The following is an 18,984-nucleotide window of genomic DNA, read 5'->3' as shown; positions in this document are numbered from 1 at the left end:
TAGTAAATTTCAATGAGTGAGGTTTTGGGGTTTTGTTAAGTGTGATGGGAAGTCTAGAGGGTTTTCATAAGGGGGAAGATGATGTGATTTCCATTTTAAATGGATTTTTAATGGACTACTCTTACCTATACTAATGGGGTAGCAGTTTGCTTTGACATCAGTAACCCTCTTATTCCATACAAGTTCGAAATTGTCTCACTGAGATTAAGTGTGTACTTGAATCAAACTGACCTTTTCTGTTGCTGCTTTTATCTTTTTTAACTGGCTAGTGTCTCCACCCAAGCTTCTATGCTATGCCTGCTTTAGCCACTTCTCCACCCAAAAGCAGGCAAAGTAGTACTATTCTTAAGTAGATAAGTCTCTTTGAGGTCAATTAACAAGAAAGGGTTAAGAGAAAGAAAACAAAACAAACATAAATTGTCTCTTGTGCAGCTGAAGCCCAAAATATAGACACCACATACTCTTTTGCAGTTAAGATCAGCCTATTTTGTCCATACTAAACACTTAAGTTTAAGTGTCTTAAGGAAGCACTGAAGCAGACTAACCTTCTGTATCTGTAGCACTGTTGATAACATTAGAAAGTTTGGTTTTCAAGCTTGTATATGTTGCTGTGTTTCTCACATCACTCTCGTAACGCCCAGTGCCCAGGGATACTATGCACTCTAATGGCACATCTGGCCAAAGACATTTACATTCATGCATTGCCAACGCTGATGGGTTATTGAGAAGCAAGCCTCCATCCTGCAGAACAAGTTTTAAAAACAATCTCTTAAGTACGAAGTCATATACTACACATATGAAAATAAAAATATATTTTGAAAAAGTTTGATATTAAAGAGAAATTTAAAGAATGTAATAAGCCAAACAAATTAAAGTGAATTTATTTTATATACTATATACAACTATAGAACACATGCAAAAACCCATCAGCCTCATGAGGAAATTTTGTATCAAGCTTTCCTTCCCTATTTTGAGCAACCTTTTGGAGAGTTTTGATATGATGATTGGAAATACTAATATGAACTGTATGCTTTTTCTTTTGTTGAAGACAGTGTTGCATTATGTACCCCAGTTTGATCTTGGACTAACAATATTCCTGCTTCAACCTCCAGGCCGGGTATGTGCCACCATGCCCAGCTTCTAAACTGTTTTTTGTTTGTTTCTGCCAGTTCTGGGAATTGAACTCAGGGCCTGGACACAGTCCCGGAGCTTCTTTTGCTCTAGGCTAGCATTCTACCCATGTGAGCCACGGTGTTACTTTTGGCTTTTTCTGTTTATGTGGTACTGATGAATTGAACCCAGGGCTTCATGCATGTTAAGCAAGCACTCTAACATTAAGCCACCTTCCCAGCCCTTAAGGACACATTATCCAGACAGGGAAGGAGGCTCAGTGGTAGAGTGCTTGCTTTGCATGTGTGAGGCCTTGGGTTTGATTCCTCAGCACCATATAAACAGAAAAAGCTGGAAGTGGTGCTGTGGCTCAAGTGGTAGAGTGCTAGAAAGAACAGTTCTTTTCGCCTATGTAAAATATAACCAGATTAATTCTAAATTAATTGAAAGTTTAGTAACATTGTTTATTTTAATGTTTCATATCTACAATGCACATATAGCTAAGTTAAACTGTATTTTAAAGTATTGGTCAATAACAACATTATTTGAAAGAATTAAACAGGAAAAGGAAAACTATACTAATAAGAGTATTTTAAAGGCATCAAAATAAAAATATTGTGCATTGCACAATATACAAAATAGACTAGGAGGGGCTGGGAAGGTGGCTCAGTGGTAGAGTGCTTGCCTTGCATGCATGAGGCCTTGGGTTCGATTCCTCAGCACCACATAAGCAGAAGAAGCCAGAAGTGGCCCTGTGGCTCAAGTGGTAGAGTGCTAGCCTTGAGCTAAAGAGCTGAGGGACATGGGCTGGGAAGGTGGCTCAGTGATAGAGCGCTTGCCTTGCATGCCCAAGGCCCTGGGTTCGATTCCTCAGCACCACATAAGCAAAAAGAAAAAAAGCTGAAAGTGGAGCTGTGGCTCAAGTGGCAGAGTGCTAGCCTTGAGCTGAAGAGCTGAGGGACAGTGCCCCCCAAAAACAACAACAATAACAGCAACAAAATAGACTAGGACTGTATCTCACTGGTACAGCAACTGTGTCAGGTCCTGAGTTCAATCCCCAATGCTGTAAGAAAACAAAACCTCTATTTTAAAATAGAGGTTTACTTTATTAATATGTATTTTATTTAAAATATGGGTATATATGTATATATAATACTTTATATATGTATTCATATATATTCTCATATGTTCTTTGCTAGATATATGATTTGTATAGCTTATCTCTTAATTCCCTGCAGAGTACCTCTGAAGAATAGTACAAGTTCCTTAATTTTGATGAAATTTACTTTATCAACTTTATGGATGGTGAATTCTATATGACTGTAAAATATTTTCACCTAAATCTAGGCATGAAGGGTTTCTTTTCCTACTTTCTTCTGAGATTAAGTGTACACTTGCAGCCTTATAGTTTTATTTTGCATTTAGAACTATGATCTACTTTCAATAATCTCTGAATAAGGTGTGAGGTTGTTTTTGTTTTGTTTTTGCTGCTACTGGGGCTTGAACTCAGGACCTGGGTACTGTCCCTGAAGTTCTTTTGTTCAAAGCTAACACTCTACCACATTAACCACAGTGCCACTTCTGGCTTTTTCTGTTTATGTTGTTCAGAGAAATCGAACCCAGGGTTTCATGTAATGTTAGGCAAGCAGTCTTACACTAAACCACATTCCCAGCCCAAGGTGTGAGGTTTAAGTCAGAGTTTTTGTTGTATGTCTGTGGGGAAGACAGACAGGAGGGGGCTAGAGAGAGCGACAGACAGACTGATAAGAACAATGGCTACAATAGAAATTGCTAAAAAATATTTTCTCTGTTGAACCTCCTTTACATCTTTCTCTTTTGTATTTTTTGTCAAAAATTAAATGCCATATATGCGTAGGTCTCTATTTTTGGGATCTCTTCTATTTATATTATCTTCCTTAATGTAAATAAAAGTCACGATTACTATACTTGTATTGTACAGGCGCTGGGAAGGTGGCTCAGTGGTAGAGCGCATGCCTTGCATGCCTGAGGCCCTGGGTTCGATTCCTCAGCACCACATAAGCAAAAAGAAAAAAGCTGGAAGTGGCGCTGTGGCTCAAGTGGTAGAGTGCTAGCCTTGAGCTGAAGAGCTGAGGGACAGCGCCCAGGCCCAGTGTTCAGGCCCCATGACCGGACCCAAAGAAACAAACAAACAAAAAAAATACTTGTACAATTTTTTAAGTTAGCACCCTTGTAATCCTAGCTACTCAGGAGACAGAGATCTGAAGATCAGGGTATAAAGCCAATTTGAGGGTAGGAAAATCTGTGAGACTTGTACCTCCAAAGTAACTACCAAAAAGCCATAAGTAGAACTATGGTTCAAGTGGTAGAGCACTTGCCTTACAGGAATGAGGCCCTGGGTTTGATTCCTTAGCACCACATAAGCAAAAAAGGCTGGAAGTGGCGCTGTGGCTCAAGTGGTAGAGTGCTAGCCTTGAGCGGAAGAGCTGAGTGACAGCGCCCAAGCCCAGAGTTCAGGCCCCATAACTGAAAGGAAAACAAACAAACAAACAAAAAGGCTAAGGGACAGTGCCCAGCCCCAGGATCAGCACAAAAGCCAAAATAAAACAACAAAAACACATATTTTAATGTGCTACTGTTATAAAAATTTCCTATATAAAAGTGCTTCTCCTCTTTGTACTTAGTTATTTTATAGGAATGGTGGTATTTGTTTTGTAAGATTTAGATAATAACTCTTCAGTTTTAGCATTATAAAACAACTTTCTCACACATAAGCATCTCAAATAATACTTTAGTTACCTAAGTGAGATCACACTAGAAGGCAGCTATATAGGAATGTCTCAAAATACTAACCACACTTTCCAGAGAATAGTAACTGCCTCATTAGATTATGAAACAGCTGGTTTGAGGTTCATGGACCATTATTACCATCAGTATAAACAGCTTAATGTTTTTGACATTACAGGAAAAACTGAGATCTATGGGTTCTCAGAAAAGCAGTTTGGTTTCTCATTTCTTACCTTATTCTCCATTTCAGTATAGATTGTTTATTGTTACTTCCACTCTAATTTGTACTTCCTTTAAGTTATTGATCCCTAGCACTTGACCACATCTCTGAAAGAATGTGCCTGATGTTTCTATATTGTGATTTTGAGACAGGCACATCCTTTTAAAAGAATCTCTTATAAACATGAGCATATTTACTCATAAGCCTGTATTATTTCAGACCTCTGAATCTTTCCATTCATGTCTCTCTGTGGCTGAGATGTGCCTGAGTAGCAACAATCACTGAAACCTAAACTGCAGAACCTGGTCCGTGAATAGCCTAGGTCTGAGACTGTCACCTGACTGACAGTAGTTGACCTAAGAACAGTGAAGCCTCTGTCCCTTTGTTGGGGTCAGAAAGAGAACAATTTATTTCAACAACCAAATGAGAAAAGGGGAGCACAAATTCTAGATCTTAGGCTTATTTTAGTTATTGAGTCAACTAATTGAATTTTTACAGAGTACATCTTAAATATTAAAAGTAGAATGTAAGAGAATATGCAACAGACAGCAAAATCCTAAACATATTGAAATGCAAGCTAAGAATGTGATAACTAATGCCTAATTGAATTTTTACAGAGTACATCTTAAATATTAAAAGTAGAATGTCAGAGAATATGCAACAGACAGCAAAATCCTAAACATATTGAAATGCAAGCTAAGAATGTGATAACTAATGCCTGAGTGCTGCAATCCTAGCTATTCTGGAGGTTGAGATATAAAGACAGCAGTTTGAAGGCAGCCAGGGTAGAAAAGTCCATGGGAATGTTATCTCCTATTAACAAGGAGGAAGAGAGAGGGGAGGGGAAGGGGGAAAGGGAGGGAGAGGAGGAAAAGGAGGGGGAGACAAAAAAGGGAGAGAGGGAGAGAGGGAGGGGGAGGGGGAGAGGGAGGAGGAGGAGAGGGAGGGGAGAGAGAGGTGGGAGGAGAGCAGGGGGAGAGGGGAGGGAGAGGGAAAGAGGAAGAGAGGGGGGGGAGGGGGAGAGAGGGAGAGAGAGTGCAAGAAAGCAAGTGTGAGAAGAAAAAGAAGTGGAAGTGTGGCTGAAGTGGTATAGCACCAGCCTACAGAAGAAAAAAAAAGCCAAGCAATAGCCCAAGGCCTTGAGGCCATGAGTTCAAGTCCCAGTATTGGCAGGAAAAAAAACAGCAAAAACAATAAAAAGAACACTTATATTCCTAAGTATCAATTCAAAAGCTTTGTTTTCCTATCACTTTATAAAATTTTGAATTAAGATTTTTGTAATGGAAGAAATGTGACAGACGAAATTTAAGTGAAGCCATATATAGAAAAGCAATAAACTACTAGAAACATTCAACTTTATAATTTAACCATAAATTTAAGACAGTTTAATTGTAGATAAGCATCCTGTTACTGGCAGCTGTGACTCCAGTCTAATTACTTAACATTTCTTAAAACTCTATTTTTGTATTTGTTAAATGGAAATAGCTATCTCATAAGAAGCAATGAGTTAATGAGATAATACAAAGCAATAAAGTGTCTGGTACATACCTAACTAAAGCATGCTTATCTTTATTCTACTATATTGTCTCCTTCAAAGTATGCACTCCAAAATCACCAAACCAGACTGGGCTATACTTTCAATTGTAATACTTCTTATTTTCTTCTTGTATGTAAAAGGGCTTAAACTCAAGGCCTGGGTGCTATCCCTGAGATTTGTTGCTCAAGACTAGCACTCTACCATTTGAACCATAGCTCCATGTCCAATTTTTTGTTGGTTATTTGAAGTAAGGTTCTCATGGACTGGGCTGGCTTCCAACAGTGAGCCTCAGATCTTCGCCTCCTGAATAGCCAGGGCTGAGGGCCTGAGGAGCCACCAGTGCCTCACATTATTTTTCAACAATGAAATTTTCGTAACTGGCTATGAATCACTATATAAAACACAAAAAAATTACCTCAATTATATTTTTGTGTCAGAAGGCTTATTACTTTAAGAAAAACAAAATTATTCCTGGCTTGCCTATCTTTTGACATGAGAACATGAAATTTCCTGTTATCTTTGTGAAGTTCTTTTAATTATGCAAAGATTTAAGATACCAATACATGTTAACTTACTTGATGAAGATCATTTCCCAATACATATTCAGCAAAGTAGCCAGGAGCAGCAGATGAGGCTCTAATTGCTTGCCACATTTTATACTGACAGCCTCCCAAATAATGAGAGTTGATTCCAGGAAAATGACCATAGTTTCTAAACACAAAAGCTTTTGGTGCTATACCTCTGTTTACTATGGTACTCACAGCAGCTACCTAGAGAATTAAAAAAACCAATGTAACTATAAGCATCAATGTTTGAGATCTGTAAAAATTAAATGCTATTTATTCTCATGAATGAATAATCTGTAACTTCAATAAGATCAAAGTGATGTAAGATCAATAAGATCAAAGTAATATAAATATTTCCTAATGGAATAACAGACATAAGGACAGACAATTCTAAGACATGAATATAATAAAATATACTTGACATTATTTGGTTTAAAAAATACACACGTGATCTAGGGCATTCACATTTTTAGGTCTTTATATAATAAGTGAAACAAGAGTAGTTACAATTAATGAAACTAAAAACAAGTAAAATATTTTCACAGTATCATTTTCATTGGTCTTTGTTTCTGTGTTCTTTGAAAGCATTTTAACCTTAATAAAGCTATAACATATATGCTATAATTCTTAATTATATAAAATATATTATAAAATTATGAAATATATCAAAATATAATTATATATACTATAATTCTCAAAGCTTTCAGGTCATAAACTAGGTAACTAGGTAATAATATATATTCTAAATTCCTATAAGTAACCTGTGTCTTTAGGTAACTATGGATAAGAACTGGCCATACCCTACAATCCAGAGAATTTCTATAACTGGGATATAGATAGAACTTGATTAAAAGTATGTATGGGTGGCTGCTCTGCTTAGCATGATGAAGTACTTTTTGATGTGGCTCAAGTTTCCCTACAATCACATCTAATTCAAAGCTGACAAATTATAATTTAGAAGCAAGCAAGCCAACAAAAATAACCTTGGATTATACAAGGGAACAAGCCTAATATGTAGGCCACATCCCAGGCTCCCCTCCAAAGGAACTAAACTACCTCTTTATCATGGTCTATAAGGAGTATGCATGGTCTGATCAGCCTACTGTTCCAATCTCAACCCACATGCTGCCCTGGATCTTTGGCTCTGGTCTGCAGGAACTCTTTTAGTTCCTGGAATTCTCTGACTCCAATTGAACAGGCCATTCCCTTTGTCCCCTTGCCAGGAATGCTCCTACTCAGCAGCCTTTACAATGAGATCTCACAGAGCAGCCTTCCCTTGTGTCCCTTTAAATATATGCTTTCAGATAAGTAGTGTACACCACAGTGCTTACTTCAGGAAACACTACCGCATCTCTGTGATTACTGCATAGTAAGTTATGATGGCACTTTGCAAGGCTGTAAATTCTTCTGTTTGTTCACATGGATTAGGAATATAATGAATTGTTAATGTATTAAGAATTATTGTAAAATGAATTCAAGTATGAAAATACAGCAGGTGCTGGTGGCTCACGCCTGTAATCCTAGCTACTCAGGAGGCTGAGATCTGAGGATTGTGGTTAAAGCCAGCTCAGCAAGAACATCCATGAGACTCTTCAATCATCCACCAGAAAACCAGAAGTGGCGCTGTGACTCAAATGGTAGAATGCTTGCCTTGAGCTGAAAAGCTCAGGGACAGCACCCAGACCCAGAGTTCAAGCTCCACAACTGACAAGAAAAAAAAAAGTGTGAAAATACCAGCGTTCAAGAGAAATAAGTATATTTGATAATTTTATCATCCCAAATTATCATTTGAGAATAAATAACATGCTGCATGTTATTTATTGGAATATAAATTGTACTCTTTAACAAACTTATTAGTAGACATATTCAGATTATCAAATTTCAAAAACTTAAGGAGCTACTCTGAGGCATATCTAAATGATAGTAAACATTTTTTTTAATTGGGATTCTATTTGACCATTAATATATTACCTTATATTTGGCACATTTGTTTACCTTTAAAAGCCTATGGGAATTAATTATTTTTTTTCTTTTTTTGTTCAGTCGTAAAGCTTAAACTCAGGGCCTGGGCACTGAGTTTTTTGGTTAAGGCTAGCACTCTACCACTTAAGCCACAAATCCACTTCTGACTTTTTAGTAGTTTATTGGAAGAATCTCTTGAACTTTTCTACCCAGACTGGCTTTGAAACTTGATTCTCAAATCTGAACTTCCTGAGTTGCTAGGATTACACACATGAGTCCCTGATTTCCAGATTAATTATTTAATAACTAGATTTGATTAAAATAATGATAAACTGTAATTCTTTTGGGCTGAGAATGTGCTTAGTGGCAGAGTGCTTGCCTAGCAGGCATGAAGCCCTGGGTTCAATTCCTTAGTACTAAATAAACAGAAAAGGCTGGAAAGTGGGTCCTGTGGATCAAGTGGTAGAGGTATTAGCCTCTACAGAGCCCAGGCCTTCAGTTCAAGTCCCAGGACTGCCAAAAATAAAATTTTCCATATTTGTAGTCTCTGACTTCCATGGTTTTAAACTTGTTATATTTTATCAGATATCGAAAAGACTTAATGATCATAATCAATATCTTCATAGAATGACCCAAAAGATAAGGAATTAATATAATGTAGTATCAGAAATTCCTGAGAATTTTTCTCCTTAAAAACAAAAATCTCAGCTGGGCACTGGTGGCTCACGCCTGTAATCCTAGCTACTTACAGGAGCAGTTCAAAGCCATAGCAGGAAAGTCCATGAGACTCTTCACTCCAATTAACCACCAGAAAACTGGAAGTGGCACTGTGGCTCAGGTGGTAGAGTGCTCACATTGAGCTGAAGAGTTCAGGGACTGGGCCCAGGCCCAGAGTCAAGCCCCACAACAAAAACAAAAAAAACAGGGTGAAACTGTCAAAAGTTTGTATATATGAAAATAGAGAACAATGAAACCACAATAAAGTGGCATGAGTGAGAGTTCTAGAGATGGTTTAGGTGATTGGAATACATTCCATAAATGTGTGAAACTGTCACAATGAAATCCCAACCTTATACAACTGATGTGTACTAAAGTTGTAAAAAATAATTTAAAAAAAAGGATCCTCAGGGCTGGGAAGGTGGCTCAGTGGTACAGGGCTTGCCTTGCAAGCTCAAGGCCTTGGGTTCGATTCCTCAGTACCACATAAACAAAAAGAAAGCCGGAAGTGGCGCTGTGGCTCAAGTGGTAGAGTGCTAGCCTTGAGCTGAAGAGCTGAGGGACAGCGCCCAGGCCCAGAGTTCAGGCCCCACTACCGGACCCAAAAAAAGAAAAAAAGAAAGAAAGAAAAAAAAAAGGATCCTCAGAATAAGTGCTTTCGCCAGTTCTTGTTCCAAATAGATGTAATATTTAAGGAACTTACCTTAGTACACATAGGATTTCTTGCTGTTTCAATCATCAGTGCAGATCCCATTCTATCCCTTTATTAAATAAGAATAAATACAGTATATCAAAATGAATTTTAAGCTAATAATTAGGAAACATAATTTCTGCTTTCCCAAAAATTAGTTGTGTTAAAAGGAGCAAAACAGGATAGCAGTCTCCTTTAAGAGTTTTATCATCAGTTAATGCACATTAAGCAATGTGCAGTTACTTACTAATCTCTGATTCAACTATAAGTACCTATAGTAATCAAAAAAATGTAAATTGAAAGAGTAATTTCAAACTGATACTTTTTTTGGTGCTGGTCCTGGGGCAGAAGCTCAGAGCCTGAGTGTTGTCCTTTTTTTCTCAAGGTTAGCACTCTTGTATTTGAACTATAGCTCTACTTTTAAGTCTTTTTAGTGCTTAACTGGATATAAGAGTCTCATGTGCTTTCCTTCCGAAGCCATGCTGGCTTCCAAAGGTGATCCTCAGAACTTACCCTCCTGAGTAGTGAGGATTATAGGCATAAGCCACCAGCATTCTTTTAAACACTAAATGTTTATGATGTACAAATTGATGCTAAAAAAATCTTCCATATTTGCAGTACACATATATACATATGTATATATATACATACACACACATATTGGTATATATAATACACACATATGCACACACAAATAAGAAAAACACTGATAAGAGTTTAAAATGTGTATAACATGTTATGACCCAAAATTTCACTTTAGAAATTTCCCCTAAATAGGAGCTGGGCAGTGGTGGCCTGTAATCCTAGCTACTTGGGACTGAGAATGGGAAAAATGTGGTTCAAGGCCCTCTCACCCCATAGGTGTTGCAGTGGTATATATTTATGATCCTAAATTATGTGGGAGGCTGAAATCAGGAGGTTCAGAAGTTTCAGGATAACCCAACATAGGTCATGAAATTCCATATCAAAAGAGCAAAACCAGATGGGGTGTTATGTACCTGTCATCCCAGCTATTATGGGAAGCTTAAAATAGGCAAATATTGGTTCAGTATGTGGCTGGGTAGGAAATAGGACCCTATGTCAAAATAACTGGCAAAAAATAGGGGTGGTGACATGGCTTAGCAGTAGAGCATCTGCCTAGCAAGGGCCAAGCGAAGTTCAAAGCCCAGTACCAGCTCTGCACAACCTCCCCACATGTACACCAAAGATATAGGTGGAAATGTCATGATTGTACAAATAATAAACTACTAAAAATGGTATGTTCATAAAGTAAAATCATGAACATGTTTCAAAACTATTAATAACATAAGAACCCATTTGTGCTAAATACCAACAGGTATTATCATCCAAATTTTGAAGAGGATGAACACTCACACTCACTTGCATATAGATACTTCTATGGAGAAATATTAATAATGCCTTTTGTTCATAGGCAAACAAGGTTATTTTCATTGTTCCTTTAATATATTCTCCATTTCTATATGATTGTTTAAAAAGACATTAAAGTTTGACCCAATGATTACTCCTCTTATAATCTGAGGATTGTGGTTCAAAGCCAGCTGGGCAGGAAAGTCCATGAGACTCTTATCTCTAATTAACCACCAGAAAACCGGAAGTGGCTCTGTGGCTCACGTGGCCAAGAGCTTGCCTAGAGCTGAAAAGTTCAGGGACAAAGCCCAGGCCCAGAGTTCAAGCCCCACAACTGACAAGAAAGAAAGAAAGAAAGAAAGAAAGAAAGAAAGAAAGAAAGAAAGAAAGAAAGAAAGAAAGAAAGAAAGAAAGAAAGAAAAAAGAAAGAAAAGAAAAGATAAAATGTAGTGTTCAAAATGTCAACAGATTTTAATGAAGTCAAAAAATGAAAAGCAAGCTGGGAATGTGGCTTAATGGAAGAGTGCTTGCCTAGCATGCATGAAGCCCTGGGTTCAATTCCTCAGTACCACTTAAACAGAAAAGGCCAGAAGTGGGGCTGTGGCTCAAGTGGTAGAGTGCTAGCCTTGAGCAAAAAGAAGCTAAAAGACAGTGTCCAGGCCCTGAGTTCAAGCCCCAGGACTAGCCAAAAAAAAAAAAAGCTTGCAAGACTACATTATAAATTGTGCAATAGAAAAACCAAATAAAAATATGTATGATGTAGCAAAAACAAAATACATTGTAAGGTCTATAGCTTTCAACAATATGACTGAGTGATTTTTTTTTGGTTTCCACATTATGCTTATATTTTAAGTTTTTAATTATACTTAATCTATTAGAATAATTACTTGAGATAAAACTAAGACATATCAAGTAAAAACAACAGTAAGTAAATATGGTTTACATACAAAATGGTTTCATATTTTTTAAAAAAGCAAATTATAGCTTTTACATACAAATCTCACAAATATGAGCCCCAAAATCTATGACTAAAATAGGATTTACAAACCAGTAACAAACTATATAACTTGAGGGTAGAGACAAACGGGGAAAAATGAAGAACAACAAAGGAAGGGATGATGCTGACCAAGAGGCATTATACTCATAATTTGACTCATTAAATAGTAGTCCCTTTGTACAATGACAGTAACAATGTTTATCTCCAATTAGTGAAATTAATAATAATATTCCTTTGTATTTTCTGTACATTTCAAATTAGAATATGCAAAGACATCTACACAATGAGAAATTTTAAAAAATAATCTTAACTTACTTAAGAATTTTTTCCCACATTTGACTGTCATAAAATGCATGGCTCCAACTCATTTTGACTGTTCCAAGAATCACATTTTGTGAAAATACATCTGATCCTAATTTCCGATAAAGTTCCTCACATTCATCCAAGGGCATATGAAACAATCCCAGCATAAAAGCTAAAATGGCACCTGAAAGAATTTTCAGTTTTAATTAGCATTGATGCTACTTAAGACCTTATCATCTAAGATATCCTGAGTTACAGACTGATCTCAAACTCTAAAGCTTTGGCTTTGATACCTTGTATGGCACCTGGGACAAATTACTTCTCTGAACCCAATTATTTTCATCTGTAAAATGGGGATAAATTATTACTGGGTAACACAGGTCCTAAAAGGATTAAATAAATGCTACCCCAAGATGATAATGATAATAATCTTAAACAATATAAAAATAGTTTTATACTAAATTAATATATAAGAAAAGATTTCATAACAGATAAAAGACTAATTATTTAGTTTTAGCCATAAAATACATTATATTTGGCAACTCACCAATTCATTAAGCAATTACTTCTTCAGGTTGGTCCTAGAACCAATGTAATTAAAGAAATTAGGTACTCTAGGATGTCCTTTTAAATAGCTAATTTCATGTCCTAGTTGTAGCTGGTAGGATATACTGCCACCTAGTGTGCCTAACTTGCCTAACACTAAACTGAAGAGAAGAGAGAAGAAAGCTTTGGGGGAATGGGGAGAGGGCAAGATAGGGCAAAGATCTGCTTAACCTAAGATGGAAATAAAACACAAAGCAGAAACAAGAAATATTTCTCATATATTATAAATATTCACGTATTTTATCACAATTGGAATCATTCCAGTAAAAGATTAGACAAAATATGCTTTAAAATATATTGTGGCAGAACATAATAAAAATTATAATTTGTAGATTTCTAATTAACACAGCAAAAATTCTCAATTTTATCTTAAAGCAGGGCTACTATAAATAGTACTATATATGTACCATTTCCTATTTGAGATATTAAAAAGATGAATTAATTTTACTAAGTAAGTAAAGTCATTAACCTTAAACTAAATGTTTATTAACTTTACCACAGGTACAAACAGGATATATTTATAAAATGGAAAAGAAAATAAAGCACCAAACTGCAAGGTACAGTGAGTATAAGCAAAGACCTGATGGAAAAGACAATGTGCTAAATTCATAAATGTATATTTATATAAACTGATTTAAGATTCTCTTTACAGAGCAGTCCCTAATGACAATGGAGCAAGACGTTAGCTGGTAGATACATTTAAGTGTTTGTGTTGCTAAGTTCATTCCACAATTTAACAAAAAGTTTTGAGAACATACGAAAAAAAAAAGGTTTATAGCCAGGCTCGGTGCTATAAACCTGAGATATATGTACTGTTTTCCTATTTGGGACTCACCATACATTTGTAATATATTGAATGAACTCAGAAGACCTCTGGAAAGAACTAAAAGCTCAGGGTCAGCACCCAGGTCCTGATTTCTAGTTCCCAGAAACAGCACCAGAAGAAGATGAAAGGAAGGAAGGAAGGAAGGAAGAGAGCGAGGGAGGGAGGGAAGGAGGAAAAGAAAAAGAAAGTTCCAAATTTGGTAACATCCCAAGATCCCAAGGAAGTAGTGTTACAGTAACTCTACTCCAATGGGCTCCTTATGGTTCTCAATCATCTCTGCAACTGCTCTCATCATTTAGTCTCAAAAATGAGAACTGGGAAATTCCATTTGTGAATATTTGTCAGTACTAATAATGTTAAAGTATCTTTGATTTTGTTCATGGCAAATCTTCAGAATTGCTGTTATAGTTCAAAAGAGTAAGAAGAAGAAACAGATGTATAATTCATGAAGGGTAAACTAAAAAGATAAGAAATTAAGTCAAACATTAAACATAATTAACAACTACCCTAAAGTGCTGTATTTCTTCCATATAAGCAGAGAATACATATATCAACTAGCAGTATTAAACAGCTCTTTACAAACATAGACATATTTATTGGCTTACATTGTGGGTTTGAACAGCCACCTAAAAATGATGTAGGAAGTAATCTCACTTAAAGAGCCTCTTCACAAAAAAAGTCTATCGTTAATTTTCTATTAGTTCAAGTAAAATGAGTACCTTCCACTTCATCTTTCCTTGCAGTGAACATACTACAGAACAATTAATAATCTATCACAATGGCTCATTGAAAACAACTACAAAAGCACATTAAAAGTTACTTTTTAATATTAACTATCCATAATGAATATTTTAAAAGTTCATTAAGCCAAAAGATTATTTACTGAAGCATGGAACTAATATCCATCATCTCAGAGAACAATGATGATCTTAAGCCTAAGTGTTCAATGCTTTATTACTTAATTCATTATTGGAATTTAACACTCCTGTGTGATAAAAAATTACCTGTGCTTACACCACAAATGTAATCAAAGAGCTGATGAATTGGCTTCTGAGTAAGTTCAACTAATTTCCGAAGTGTCTGAAGAGCAACCACACCCCTATAAAAACACATTAAATGCAAAATGAGACTTGTAAATTCACTTGAGTAAATCAATTCTAAAGTTACTACTGTAGTTTATGTTACCATGACAATATAAATCAGAATCAGTAAAACCTGCGTGACTGAACTTGTATGATCACTTTAGAAAATCTAGTATTTAAATGATTTAAAATCTGTGCTATAGCAACAACAAATTTGTATTTGTAACCTCATTAAATAAAAATGTAAAAATGTGCCAATGCTAGATATTTTTGTACACATACAACTCTGAATATCACTTAAAACTTTCCCTCAGCAGTCCTAAGTTACCATATATTGGTTCTTCCTTCTCTTTTGGTCAGCTGTGGGACTTAAACTCAGGGCCCAGGTACTGTCCCTAAGCTAACACTCAAGACTAGTGCTCTGCCAACTTTGAGCCACAGTGCCACTTCCAGTTTTCTGGTGGTTAAGAGATAGAAGTCTCACAGCCTTTCCTGTTTGGGCTGGCTTTGAACTGTGATCCTCAGATCTCAGCCTCCTGAGCAGCTAGGTTTACAGATGTGAGCCACCAGCACCCAGTTGATAACTTAAGACATTTCTACATTTGTGTTTTATTTGTATTTCAGTCCTCCCCCCCCCCCACCCGAGCCCGAACTCTGGGCCTGGGCACTGTCTCTCAGCTCTTCAGCTCAAGGCTAGCACTCTACCACTTGAGCCACGGCGCCACTTCTGACTTTTTCTGCTTATGTGGTACTGAGGAATTGAACCCAGAGCCTCATAAATGCAAGGCAAGCACTCTACCACTGAGCCACCTTCCCAGCCCTTCATAGTCTACTGTTTTTTTTATTTAGTTTTTTAAATTCAATAAACTTAAGACAAGCCTCTGTGTTAAGGGTTAATCCTACTGACTTTGTATTTCTGGATCTTTTCCAAAGGCGGTAAATAGCTCAAGAGAATGTACAAATATAAAATAGTCTAGGAAGTGTAGGCCAATGTAGGGTGTTCCATATATGAGGACAATTCTTAATATCTAGAGAATATACAAAAATAATTAAAAAAACGCATGTGAGCATCAGAACATAATGGTAGTTAGCTACCACAAAATAAAATTTACAGTTCCAAATTGTGCCTTGATTTTACTAACAAAATCATTAGAAAGTTTCCTAAGACTAAAGTAGAAAATAAAAGATAGTGATTTTTAATGCTAATTCCATGGATTTGAGAAAAAGATGACTTATAAGAGATAATGTATTCGTTAAAAATTAGACAAAGAATTAAAGATAATGTTGGATAAAATATTTAACAATGTGGCCTCCATTAACTTTCAGAAAAGAAAAATACAAACATATTCACAGAAAAGGTTTTGAAGAAAATAAATCAAAATATTAAAATAATCTCAAGTTTTTATCTTTTTCCCCTGCCACCTTTTTCTAACTGCTTTTATAATGATGACCCCATTTTTAAATGTAAGATTTATAAATTCAGAATGAATTAAAAATATGTAGACTTGCCACATGGCTACTATAACCTAAACAACTGTACAACCAGGTTCTCTTACACACAGACACAAATGAAAGATATAGGATTTGGGGCCAGCTCCAGTGGTGAACACCTGTAATCCCCGCACCTGGGAGGCTGAGGCAAGAAGAGAAAAAACAAAATTGAGGGGAAGGAGGAATCCTCTGGAGGGAGAGGCAGTACTGGGGACTAAACTCAGTCTTGCTCTTGTTATAACAGCAACCATTATACCATTTGAATCACAAGCCCAGCCATTCTGATTTTAGTTTTTCCTTTACTCAGAGTCTCACTTTTACTTCAGGCTGGCCTTGGATCATGATCTCCTACATTTTTGGGGAGCTGCCCTGTGCACTATAGGATTTTTAGCAGCAACTGTCATCTCACAACTAGATATAAGTGGCAGTCCTTCAGTGTGACAACTAAAAACTATTTTTAGACATTGCCAAGTGTCTTTTTTTTTTGTCAGTAGTGAGGCCTGAACTCTGGCCCTGGACGCTGTCCCTCAGCAGTTCAGCTCAAGGCCAGCACTTTACCATGTGAGCCACAGTGCCACTTCCAGCTTTTTCTGCTTATGTGGTGCTGAGGAATCGAACCCAGGGCCTCATGCATGCAAGGCAAGCACTCTACCACTGAGCCACCTTCCCAGCCCGACCAAGTGTGTGTGTGTGTGTGTGGTGCTGAGGAATCGAACCCAGGGCCTCATGCATGCAAGGCAAGCACTCTACCACTGAGCCACCTTCCCAGCCCGACCAAGTAAGTGTGTGTGTGTGTGTGTGTGTGTGTGTGTGTGTGTGTTGGTGTGTGTGTGTGTGTGTGTTGTCGGTAGTGGGGCCTGAACTCTGGGCCTGGGCGCTATCCCTCAGCTCTTTAACTCAAGGCTAGTACTCTACCACTTGAGCCACAGCGCCACTTCCGGCGTGTGTGTGTGTGTGTGTGTGTGTGTGTGTGTGTGTGCTCATGTGGTGTGTGTGTGTGTGTGTGTGTTGTCGGTAGTGGGGCCTGAACTCTGGGCCTGGGCGCTGTCCCTCAGCTCTTTAACTCAAGGCTAGTACTCTACCACTTGAGCCACAGCACCACTTCCGGCTTTTTTCTTTTTGCTCATGTGCTGAGGAATGGAACCCAGGGCCTCAGATATGCAAGGCAAGCGCTCTACCACAGAACCACCTTCCCAGCCCCCCAAGTGTCATTTTATGGGGTAAAATCACCTCCAGTGGAAATCCAAACCTACTGACAAACTTACCTCTACCTAATATTCCCAGATTTTCCTACATTTCCTCATTCTAATTTCTTCTTTCTGTAACTCTTACTCTGTAAGATGAAATATTTATGGGTTGGTCACAAATGCCTTTTTCACCATTATTTCTTCTTACTGTTAAGTATCTGAATGGCTTTTAAAATTTTTCTTTCAGATCTCTAATATTTAATTTTTTGTACAAAATAAAAAGTCAGTGACCATTCTTTAAAACAACATTTCCATATGGTTACAATACATAATAATGAAATCTTGCTCTCTATAACTAATATAAGCTAATAAAAAACCAAGTAAATAAATTAGCATTTTTACCCTCTAATTCTTACTTTACTTGGCTTTTTCTTCACTATTACTCAATAATATATTGTTTTTGCATTTGTTTTCTCTTTCCTCTAGAATGCAAATTCCATGAAGACATGGATTTTTTGGTTGGTTGTGAGGCTTGAACTCTAGGCATGGGTTATGTCCCTGAGCTCTTCAGCTCAAGGCGAGCGCTCTATCAGTTGAGCCACAGCGCCACTTCCAGTTTTCTGGTGGCTATTTGGAGAGAAAAGTCTCAGACTTTTCTGCCCGGGCTGTCTTTGAACCATAATCCGCAGATCTCAGCCTCCTGAGAAGTTGGATTACAGACATGAGCCACCAGGGCCCAGCTGCCCCAAGAATCTTAATCAGTATTGATAACATAAGGGGCATTCACTCAATATTTATTAGTGTACTTAATGAATGAATAATACTATCCATCCCACCCCCCTGAACTTAATGACAGAGGATTTTTCCAGCCTCTTGTTTAACTACCACTTTCCCACTTGTTTGGAATCTATTTTATGAATTATACATGACTCTCTCCAATCCTTCATCTTATATAACATATGAATAAGTACATCTTCTTGGATTTCACTGTCCTATGAAATATCACCCAGCTAGGCATCCCAGCATTTGGGAGACTATTGGAGGATAGTTAAGTTTGAGGTAGCTTGGGCTACACAATTGGTTCCAGGCCAGTCTGGGGTACATACTGAGTTCAAGGCCAGCAACACAAGTCCCTTTCATCAAGAAATAAAAGAAATATCCACAAGATCTCTATGGAGTTTTCTCTCTTGTTGTCTTTTCTGTTGTTGTTGTTAATTGAGCATTTCTAAACAGATGATGTAGCCTTATAGTCAATGTCTCCAAAAAAAGTCTTTCTCAACATCAATTACTTCCTCTGTCTCCCCAATCCTGTTTCTATCACCCATAGGGGTTACTTTTTCTTTAAGAATGTCTTGTATACGGGGCTGGGAAGGTGGCTCAGTGGTAGAGTGCTTGCCTTGCATGCCTGAAGCCCTGGGTTCGATTCCTCAGCACCACATAAGCAAAAAGAAAAAATGCCGGAAGTGGCGCTGTGGCTCAAGTGGTAGTAGAGCGCTAGCCTTGAGCTGAAGAGCTGAGGGACAGCGCCCAGGCCCAGAGTTCAGGCCCCATGACC

General features: G+C 37.4%; 1 protein-coding gene across 4 annotated transcripts in view; it reads right to left on the bottom strand.

Moving 5' to 3' along the window:
* Pnpla8 (patatin-like phospholipase domain containing 8) overlaps nt 1-18,984 on the bottom strand; it is a 41,868-nt gene that overhangs the window by 5,719 nt on the left and 17,165 nt on the right. For all 4 annotated transcript variants that reach the window (XM_013024032.1, XM_013024033.1, XM_013024035.1 and 1 more), the window contains 5 exons: nt 14,674-14,768; nt 12,250-12,421; nt 9,582-9,639; nt 6,209-6,403; nt 546-741 (listed from right to left, as the gene is read on the bottom strand). In XM_013024032.1, coding sequence (XP_012879486.1) covers nt 546-741; nt 6,209-6,403; nt 9,582-9,639; nt 12,250-12,421; nt 14,674-14,768 — 716 coding nt within the window. The remainder of the gene's footprint in view (nt 1-545; nt 742-6,208; nt 6,404-9,581; nt 9,640-12,249; nt 12,422-14,673; nt 14,769-18,984) is intronic.

Source organism: Dipodomys ordii, unplaced genomic scaffold (assembly GCF_000151885.1).
Source record: "Dipodomys ordii isolate 6190 unplaced genomic scaffold, Dord_2.0 Scaffold72, whole genome shotgun sequence".
NCBI lineage: Eukaryota > Metazoa > Chordata > Mammalia > Rodentia > Heteromyidae > Dipodomys > Dipodomys ordii.
This window is presented reverse-complemented; position numbering and strand designations above follow the sequence as displayed.